Source organism: Triticum aestivum, chromosome 7A, assembly GCF_018294505.1.
Source record: "Triticum aestivum cultivar Chinese Spring chromosome 7A, IWGSC CS RefSeq v2.1, whole genome shotgun sequence".
Taxonomy (NCBI): Eukaryota; Viridiplantae; Streptophyta; class Magnoliopsida; order Poales; family Poaceae; genus Triticum; species Triticum aestivum.
In genome coordinates this window covers 577,708,018-577,718,844 of record NC_057812.1, presented here as the reverse complement: position 1 = coordinate 577,718,844, position 10,827 = coordinate 577,708,018, and the positions used below count along the sequence as shown (strand labels likewise).

General features: G+C 45.3%; 1 protein-coding gene across 1 annotated transcript; it reads left to right on the top strand.

The window, feature by feature from the left end:
- Positions 1–8,044: 8,044 nt before the first annotated feature.
- LOC123152280 (AT-hook motif nuclear-localized protein 27) lies at positions 8,045–9,485 on the top strand. Its single transcript, XM_044571866.1, has one exon. The coding sequence runs from the start codon at positions 8,258–8,260 to the stop codon at positions 9,125–9,127; it is 870 nt and encodes a 289-aa protein (XP_044427801.1). The 5' UTR covers positions 8,045–8,257; the 3' UTR covers positions 9,128–9,485.
- Positions 9,486–10,827: the final 1,342 nt, after the last annotated feature.

Genomic DNA, 10,827 nt, shown 5'->3' with positions numbered 1-10,827 from the left:
CTTCTTAGAAGAAATAGGTGCATCAACATTAATTCTCTGAGAATCTTGTTCAATTCTCTTAGGGTGGCCTTCAGGATACAAAGGTTCCTGAGTCATTTTACCTCCTCTAGTCATAACTCTAACAGCATTATCATTCTTATTATTTGATTCACTGAGCAAATCATTCTGAGCTTTAAGTACTTGTTCTACTTGAATGGTAACCATAGAAGCATGTTTACTAATAAGTTTAAGTTCACCCTTAACACTAGCCATATAATCGCTCAAGTGTTCAATCATATAAGCATTATGTTTCAATTGTCTCCCAACATAAGCATTGAAATCTTCTTGTTTAACCATAAAATTATCAAACTCATCTAAGCATTGGCTAGCAAACTTAATAGGCGGGATTTCAGCTTTATCATATCTATAGAGAGAATTTACCTTTACTACCTATGTTGGGTTATCAAGACCATGTATCTCTTCAATATGTGGTAAATTCCTAACATCTTCAGCTTTAATACCTTTTTATTTCATAGATTTCTTTGCCTCTTGCATATCTTCGGGACTGAGAAATAGAATACCCCTTTTCTTCAGAGTTGGCTTAGAAGTTGGTTCAGGAAGTGTCCAATTATTTTCATTAGTCAACATATTATTCAATAGCAATTCAGCTTGATCAACAGTTCTTTCCCTGAAAACACAACCAGCACAACTATCCAGGTAGTCTCTGGAAGCATGAGTTAGTCCATTATAAAAGATATCAAGTATTTCATTTTTCTTAAGAGGATGATCAGGCAAAGCATTAAGTAATCGGAGAAGCCTCCCCCAAGCTTGTGGGAGACTCTCTTCTTCAATTTGCACAAAATTATATATTTCCCTTAAAGCATCTTGTTTCTTATGAGCGGGCAAATATTTAGCAGAAAAGTAATAAATCATATCCTGGAGACTACGCACACAACCAGGATCAAGAGAATTAAACCATGTTTTAGCATCACCCTTTAATGAGAACGAAAATAACTTAAAGATAAAGTAATAGCGAGTTTTCTCATCATTTGTGAACAGGGTGGCTATATCATTTAATTTAGTAAGATGTGCCACAACAGTTTCAGATTCATAGCCATAGAAAGGATCATATTCAACCAAAGTAATTAACTCAGGATCGACAGAGAAATCATAATCCTTATCAGTATTAAAGATAGGTGAAGTAGCAAAAGCAGGGTCATATTTCATTCTAGCATTCAAAGACTTTTCTTTAAGCTTGGCTAATAATTTCTTAAGATTAGATCTATCATTGCAAGCTAAGAAGTCTCTAACAGTTTCTTCATCCATAACATAACCCTCAGGCACAACGGGTAATTCATATCTAGGGGGAGAATCTTTATCATCACTTTCATCAATATTATCAGTTTTAATAATTTCATTCTCTCTAGCCCTAGCAAGTTGTTCATCAAGAAATTCACCTAGTGGCACAATATTATCAAGCATAGATGTACTTTCATCATAAGTATCATGCAAAGAAGAAGTGGCATCATCAATAACATGCGACCTATCAGAATCAATAGCATGTGCAGGTGTCGCAAGTTTACTCAAAACAGAAGGTGAATCAAGTGCAGAGCTAGATGGCAGTTCCTTACCTCCCCTCGTAGTTGAGGGGAAAATATTTGTTCTTTGATCTTTCAAGTTCTTCATAGTGATAAGCAGATATAAATCCCAAGAGACTCAAAGAATAGAGATATGCTCCCCGGCAACGGCGCCAGAAAATAGTCTTGATAACCCACAAGTATAGGGGATCGCAACAGTTTTCGAGGGTAGAGTATTCAACCCAAATTTATTGATTCGACACAAGGGGAGCCAAAGAATATTCTCAAGTATTAGCAGCTGAGTTGTCAATTCAACCACACCTGGAAACTTAATATCTGCAGCAAAGTATTTAGTAGCAAAGTAATATGATAGTAGTGGTAACGGTGGCAAAAGTAACGGTAGCAGTTTTGGTTTTATAGTGATTGTAATAGTAGCAACGGAAAAGTAAATAAGCGAAGAAAAATATATGAAAAGCTCGTAGGCATTGGATCGGTGATGGAGAATTATGTTAGATGCGGTCAATCATGCAATAGTTATAACCTAGGGTGACACAGAACTAGCTCCAGTTCATCAATGTAATGTAGGCATGTATTCCGGATATAGTCATACGTGCTTATGGAAAAGAACTTGCATGACATCTTTTGTCCTACCCTCCCGTGGCAGCGGGGTCCTATTGGAAACTAAGGGATATTAAGGCCTCCTTTTAATAGAGTATCAGACCAAAGCATTAACACATAGTGAATACATGAACTCCTCAAACTACGATCATCACCGGTAAGTATCCCGATTATTGTCATTTCGGGGTTAACGGATTATAACACATAATAGGTGACTATAGGCTTGCAAGATAGGATGAATAACTCACATATATTCATGAAAACATAATAAATTCAGATCTGAAATCATGGCACTTGGGCCCTAGTGACAAGCATTAAGCATAGCAAAGTCATAGCAACATCAATCTCAGAACATAGTGGATATTAGGGATCAAACCCTAACAAAACTAACTCAATTACATGATAAATCTCATCCAACCCATCACCGTCCAGCAAGCCTACGATGGAATTACTCACGCACGACTGTGAGCATCATGAAATTGGTGATGGAGGAAGGTTGATGATGACGATGGTGATGGATTCCCCTCTCCGGAGCCCCGAACATACTCCAGATCAGCCCTCCCGAGAGAGTTTAGGCCTTGGCAGCGGCTCGTATCATAAAACACGATGAATCCTTCTTTCTGATTTTTTTCTTCCGAACACGAATATATGGAGTTGGAGTTGAGGTCGGTGGAGCGTCAGGGGGCCCACGAGGCAGGGGGGCGCGCCCCCACCCTCGTGGACAGGGTGTAGGCCCCCTGACGTGGATTCTTCTTCCAGTATTTTTGACATATTCCAGAAATAATCTCCGTTGATTTTCAGGTCATTCCGAAAACTTTTATTTCTGCACAAAAATAACACCATGGCAATTCTGCTGAAAACAACGTCAGTCTGGGTTAGTTTCATTCAAATCATGCAAGCTAGAGTCCAAAACAAGAGCAAAAGTGTTTGGAAAAGTAGATACGACGAAGACGTATGATCCGTCAACTTCGTCTTCGTCCGTCTACGCATACCCGGTGCTTGCAACACCGGTGCGTGCCTTCGTCTAGGATGTGTCCCAGGCTTGGCAGACCTGCCGCGACGCGTCGTCAACAACATCTCCTTTCCGGCGCACCATTACTTCGACATCACTGTGCCCATGCTAACTCGGCGCCCCCTTGCGCCCGCGGCTCCATGGCGACTTCCTCGACACCGGACACCCCGACTCGACATCGACCACGGCATTCTTCGCACGGCTACCTCGACCACGGCTCCACCACCCACGCTCTCGGCTACCTCGACAACGACACAAAGGGCTACCGCCTTGTTTGAGCAACCTCGTTGGTTTCCACTCCAGCCACGACTCCGCGATGCATCGACCGTTACGACTGTGGGGGGGGGGGGGGTCTGTTGGCTTGCCTTCGGATTCTTTTCCAGTCTCATCATCTGCGTCGCTACCGTTGTGACTGCGGGGGGATGTTGAGTATCGTGATTATTAGAAAAGACGAGATAGACTAGGATTTGTTCTGGTTTGTCTTGTACTTCAAATAGATCATTGTACTCCTATATATATGCCCACGAGGCTCAAGCAATACAACAAACTATTCCACTAATCCCTCTCCCCCTTCTAACATATATAAATCAAAAGATAGAAGAATTGGCAAACAAAAAAACAGAAAGTTATATTTTAGGAGTGTTGTTAGGAACCCTTTTTTTAACTCCTAAATTTTTAGGAGTTCCGATTTGACGAGACATCAGAGAGGCTAAATTTTAGAGGTTCGGTTAGAAATGTCCTATAATATATTGTTCTTTAAAAAGAAAACAACTTCTCAGACTCTGCATCAATTGATATACACAACTGTGTTTATTCCAGAGTTATATTGTCACTAGACTAAGCACTCCGTCAGAATTGTAAAGATCTGGGAAAACGACCACAACAAATGTATATGCGGCGAATAAAAACCATCACCTATATTTCCGATTAAACTGCAAGTTGAAGGAGTTGATCATTATCGGTTCTGCTAACCTATTAGTCTACGGAGTATTACTCTATATGTTAAGAACAGATGGAACTGTGCATACCTAGCAACCTGATCGGTGAAGAGGGTCATGGCGTAGGATGCAAACTGCCTGAATAAACAATAATCTCGATTAACGAGTTGACTACGGACCACTTGCACTCGAGTGCATATCTTATCGAGCAGGATAATCCTATTTTAGGACCTCAGGTTTCAGATGAATGCAAGGCCAAGTACAGTTGATTAGCATCATCTACAGTTGAAATGTCGTATTCTTCAAGCAGACCTGTCGTCTTCTTCAATCAGTCCAATATGTAGTACTCCTTTGCTCATTTTACACTATCCTAAATGGGATGCGGATAGGCTGTCAAAGCCAAGTTATCGCAATGCTTGTCTCTTGGGAGATTTGAAACAAGCGAAACTAGAATCTTCAAAATGTGGCCTCTTTATTGACTATTGTCATCAACAATAAAATCAAGGACAAGGCGAGGATAGAGGTGTATTGTTGGCGCGAAGCACTCAAGTTCCTTGATGCCGCGAGTGCAGCGTGTATTTACTTTTTGTGTAACCATTGTGGGCATGGTGTTATCTGAAAACCCCTTCTTAAATAATAAAAATGGCAAGTGTTTAACCTTGCTTAAAAAGTTCTACGAATGTCACTGTAGTAGCATGTATGATCTTTCATGTGAGTCGCTGGATGAAAGCAAAAGCAACTTCCATGGCAGCCGAGTACGAGGCGTTTGATTTCATTTATGTGGGGAGGAGAATTAGAAATGATGGAAAAAACGCATGGGAGAGAAATCAATTCGATCTCCCGGGTCAATCGAAAGACGCCTAAGAAAAGGTTGTTTGAATTTATGAAAAAGTTTGCTTTGGAGAGAAACGCTTGGGGAAGACGACATGATACTAGTGCAAACGTTACAGATTCACAGCGCACCATTGGGGGGTGTTAGGCTACCCTATTGCACCAAGACTTTCTACCGTAGCCACATTATTGTCTAAAACCTTCGTCTTAATTGGTGAGAAGGCAAGTTTTATGCCTTGTCTAAGTAAAAGTTTCGCAATACCATTGTAATTGCAATAGTATGTATGATTTTACGAAGGGTCATGGGATGATACCAGAAATGGTTTATTTGGCAGCCAAAGATAGGGCGTCCGGTTTTACTTATACGATGAGATGGAGAACTGAAACGTCGCGGAAAACATTGTGCACAAACAGGGACATAGCCAGACCTTGGGTTGCCTGGGCCGCGGCCTAGGGCGTGTGGGTCGAACCCTTTGTATACAGAAGATATTGTGGCACATTGTAGCCACTATAGCTATTGTAGGTCTAGGGGTTGGCCTGGGGCATAGCTTGAGCCTGGTTATACAACTGACTGGACGGAGACGACACAATGATCAGGAAAACGTTACTTGTCATTGATTGTTCGGGGGCACTAGGGGCATCGCGCCCTTGCCATTGTGATTGCAATATTATATAAAACGCTCAAATTCATAAGTAAAAAAGGAAAGTTTTGAGTTAAAAAAGGCAAGTTTTTTTGTGTGCCTTCTTCAAAATTAACTTTTGCAACACCATTGTAACACTATGTATGATGTTTCAGTTAGTTGATGGATCGGACCGTAATGTGTTCTTTGACAGCGGAGGACAGGGCGTCTGATTTTACTCCCGCGGTGAGAAGAAGAACTGAAAATGCCACGAAAAACGCTACCGAGGACCAAACGTCTGGTTCACTTTCGCGATAAGAAGGAGAACTAACAATGCCTCGAAAAATGTTGCCGAGGACAGGGCGACCGTCTGGTTTCACTTTTGCGGTGAGAAGGAAAATTGAAAACATTGCGGAAAACACTACATTGAGATGACACGATGATGTCGCAAAGTTACATATTGGTCGCTGGTCTCTCAGGGGCACATGCACTAGGCCCACCGCGACCTTTTCACCGTGGCAACATTATTATCTAAAACTCTCGTCTTCATGAATGAAAGGTAAGTTTTTTGACTTGTTTAAATATAATTACCACATCACTATTTATGATCTTTTAGTTAGTCGTTGGGTGAGACGGTGATGGTTTCTTTGGTAGTCGCGGATAATGCGTCAAGTGTTACTTCCATGGTAAGAAGGGGAACTTAAAATTATGCGGAAAATGCGGAGAGGGTGCCCTATTTTACTTCTGCAATGAGTAGGAGAACTAAAAACACACAGAAAAATGTTGTCCTCGGGCCACTATGGCCACGCCATTATCTAAAACTTTTGTCTTAATTAATGAAAAAGGCAAGTTATTCTCATCTTAATGATCTTTCGATTAATTATTGGATGAGACTAAATGGTTTCTTTGGTAGTCGAGGAGAGAGCGTCCGGTTTCACTTCCGCGGTCAAAAGGAGAACTAAAAACGCCGTGGAAAACCTTGCAGAGGACCATGCGCCAGGTTCCACTTCCGCGGTGAGAAGGAGAATGGAAAAATGGCACGGGAAATCCTGCAGAGGATCGGGCGTCAGGTTTCACTTCCGCGGTTAGAATGAGAACTGAAGCGTAAAACCTTGCAAGGACCGGGTGTCAGGTTTCACTTCGCGGTGAGAAGGAGAACTGAAGCGTAAAACCTTGCAGAGGACCGGGTGTCATGTTTCACTTCCGCGGTGAGAAGGAGAACTGAAGCGTAAAACCTTGCAGAGGACCAAGCGTCAGGTTTCACTTCCGCTGCGAAAAGGATAATTAAAAATGGAACGTAAAACCCTGCAGAGGATAGGGCGTCAGTTCTCACTTCCGCGATGAGAATGAGAACTGAAGCGAAAAACCTTGCAGAGGACCGGGCGTCAGGTTTCACTTCCGCGGTGAGAAGGAGAACTGAAAATGGCACGGAAAACCCTGCAGAGGACCAGGCATCAGGTTTCACTTCCGCGGTGAGAAGGAGAGCTGAAAATGGCACGGGAAATCCTGCAGAGGACCGTGCGTCAGTTTTCATTTCCACGATGAGAAGGGGAACTGAAAATGGTGCGGAAAACCCTGGCGAGGACCGGGCGTGAGGTTTCACTTCCGCGGTTTGAAGGAGAACTGAAAGTGGCACGGAAAACCCGGCAAAGGGCCGGGTGTCAGTTTCACTTCCAAAGTGAGAATGAAAACTAAAAATGGTGCTGAAAACCCCGTGGAGGACCAAGGCGTCCGTCCGGTTTCACTTCTGCGGTGAGAAGGAGAACTGAAAATGGCATGGAAAACCCGCCAGAGGACCGGGCGTCAGTTTTCACTTCCACGGTGCGAATGAAAACTGAAAATGGCGCTGAAAACCTGGGCGTCCGTCCCGTTTCACTTCCGCGGTGAGGAGAGAACCGAAAACCGCGCTAAAAAGTGGGCGGACGGCCAGGCGCACGGTTTCACCTCGATGGTAAACTAAGAACGTTTCATGGAAGACGAAGAATCCGGCTCTTTTCGGAAAAGAAAAAGAACACTTTTGTTTTTGACACGATGAAGAACATTTTTGTAAAAACATGAAGGACACTTTTTTTAGATGAAAACATGAAGAACATTTTTTTTACTAGATGAAGGACATTTTTTGGTAAGAGGGAGAACGGAAAACGGCGCGGAAAACCATTGGAGAGAGACGGCACGATGATGAGGGCAAAATAATCCTGTACGACCGGGTCATACGTGCGACCCGGCCGCAAGGGGAGGCTGTCAGGTGGGCCACCCCCACGACGAGCTCTCTCACAAATGGGTCGTACAGGATTCGCCTCCATGATGAGGCGAGCGCGTTACAGACATACTGGTCCCGGACGAGACGGTCCGGCCCGCGCTGCGCCACCACACCGCGCACATGCCGCGCCTTCTCGCCGTCCCGTCAGGATTCAAGGGCCGCTCCGCGCCCTCCTCCCATATGACCCCCCTCCTGGCCCCTTGCGTTCTCTCTCTTGACTTTTGGCAGTACAACTGGGCGAGCGAGGGGGGCAAGGCTTTGCGAAAGCGCTCAGTTTCTCCCAGTCTCCGACTTCGAGATCTCGCGAGAGAGAGAGAGAGGGGGGAGGCAGGAGGACAGCGGGTCAGGGGAGAGAGCCAAAGGGGGCGTGGGATCCTACTGTGGAGCCAGCCAGTGTGGCGGATTGGGGCGAGGCTACGTGCATGGCCACCGGCAGCAGCAAGTGGTGGCAAGGGCCAATGGACTTCCCGCCGCAGCCGCAGCCGCAGCAGATGCAGCAGCATCAGCCGCTCCAGCACCAGCACCAGCCGCTGCAGCTGCCGGCGGTGACCATGCCGGCGCCGGCTCCAGCGGTGGCCGCCTCGCCGGAGAGCAAGCAGCAGCAGCAGCAGGGCCAGGGCCAGGGCGAGGGGCAGATGGGGGCGGCGGCGGGGGCCATCGTGCCGCTGCGGAGGCCGCGGGGCCGGCCGATGGGGTCCAAGAACAAGCCCAAGCCGCCGATAATCATCACGCGCGACAGCCCCGACGCGCTCCACTCGCACATCCTGGAGGTGGCCCCGGGCGCGGACGTCGCCGCCTGCGTCGCCGAGTACGCGCGCCGCCGCGGCCGGGGCGTCTGCGTGCTGGGCGCGTCCGGCTCCGTCGTGGACGTCGTCGTGCGCGGCGCGGCCTCGGCCGCGCCCCTCCCGGGGCGCTTCGAGCTCCTCTCCATGACCGGCACCGTGCTCCCGCCCCCGGCGCCGTCCGAGGCGTCCGGCCTCGCAGTCATGCTCTCCGCCGGGCAGGGCCAGGTCCTCGGTGGCTGCGTCGTGGGGCCGCTCGTCGCCGCCGGGCCCGTCACCCTCTTCGCCGCCACCTTCGCCAACGCCGTCTACGAGCGCCTGCCCCTCCAGGACGCCGCCGACGCCGACGTCAAGCCCGACCTCTCCGCCGCCCCCGACGCCTCGGTCCCGCAAGAAGTGCAAGCGCAGCAGCCACTGGCGATCTCCCAGGCCATGGCCATGGGCGCGGGCTACCCCGACCACCGCTCACCGCAGTACCCGTGGGGAGGCCACCAGGGAGGCGGCATCTGATGGATCGATCGTTAACTCTTTTCCTGGTGTTCTTGCTCCTAACATCCATCCTCTAGACAAAAGTAGGTTTTGGCAAGTTGGTTCATTCATGGAGTGCTCTTCTTGGGCTCTCATTGTGATTTTGTCGTGCAAGATCAGCAGAATATGGCGACCAAGTACATCTCTTCTCAGGCGATGGAGCCACATTTCGTGTGGTTAATTGGAGGTCAGTGTTCTACTAGTAGTTTTACAGCTTCTCGGGCTGAGTTGTTAGTGTATTTGCTAGCATTGCGAACATGTGAAATGTGATTAATGACTGGGGAAATTGGAAATTTGTTGTTAATGGCTGGGGAAATTGGAAATCTTTTGTTACCTGAGATGTGCTCGCCTCGCTATTTCATATCGACTTTCCATTTGAGATGTTTTCTTTATGCTTGTTGCCAGTGTACAAAACCTCCGCCTGTCCCATCAAATTTAGTAGTACAGTACGCCGTATGAAATCCAATGGTCAATGTTCAGTCCTGCTGCATGTGTCCGTTCGAGAAGGAAAGAAACAAAACAGCAAAACACATGTTGCGTCATGTACTACTGTATCTATATCTATCTCATAGACATAGAGGAACCATAGGAATATAGCAACATAATAGAAGATTTGAAGAGAACACCATGGCCTTCTTTGGTTCACATAATTCTAAAAACGCAGGAATTAGATAGAAATGCATGCGTAAAACAGAAGATTAGAAAACGTAGGAATTTTGCAGGCTTGGCTGTTTGGCTCATGGGAATAGAAAAATCACAGGAATTCTTGTGTACTTAGCATGTTCTTATGCCATGAAGGATCTCAGTCTCGTTCTTTGTGTGGAAGAATTTGGACAAGAGGTTCAAGTGGATTGTAAAATTTCTGTGTTTTTTTCTCTAAAACCAAGAACAAAGATTATTTTTCTCTCTCTATTTTCCTTTGCCACATTCCTTTGAACCAAAAGCTTGGTGCCTCTTTGATTCGCAACATTCTAAAAACACGGAATAGGAAAAACATAGGGGTGGAATTTCATGGTCATCTCAATCCTAAAGGATTTTGGGTTGTTTGATTGCATATAGGAAAAACAAAGGATTCTTCCAAAGAGGTTGGCATGGATGCTAAAAAATACTATATGAGAAGTAGTACAAAGAAATCCTTAGAAAAAATTCCTATATGATTCAATCCTATGAATCAAAAAACCTACATTGGAAAAAAATCCTAAGGATTCTAGTCCTACAAAATTTCTATGAAAAAACCTTTGAATCAAACGAGCCTTTAATAATGCCACCATAGGAAAATTTCCTATTCGTTATACGAATGTGCTTCTTCTACTTTTCCTTTGAACCAAAGGTTTGAACTATTTGTTGCAGGACGGAATGCAAAAGCAATAATGGAAAATTGTTTCGATTTTCAATTTACCGTGAGAAAAAAGGGATCACAGTTGGAGAAAGTATCCGGTGGAAACAAGTTTTGATCAACTGTTGAAAACCAAGTGAAAATCATGTTTCAAAATTTCTGGAAAAAAATACAGTATGATGGAGAGGTGGCATTCTACAAAAATGTGAAATTTTATGTTTCAAATTCAATTCCACATGGGAGCTAGCTCCCACTTGAAATTGAATTTTAATTTTTTGAAACATTTTCACTTGATCCGTTTACTAATTTCCACCGATTTTTTTTGTTTCCATGGGATATTCTCTCG

What these genes read in the sequence shown, in the direction of transcription:
- LOC123152280 (XM_044571866.1), top strand. Translation starts at nt 8,258, where the DNA reads ATGGCCACCGGCAGCAGCAAGTGGTGGCAAGGGCCAATGGACTTCCCG.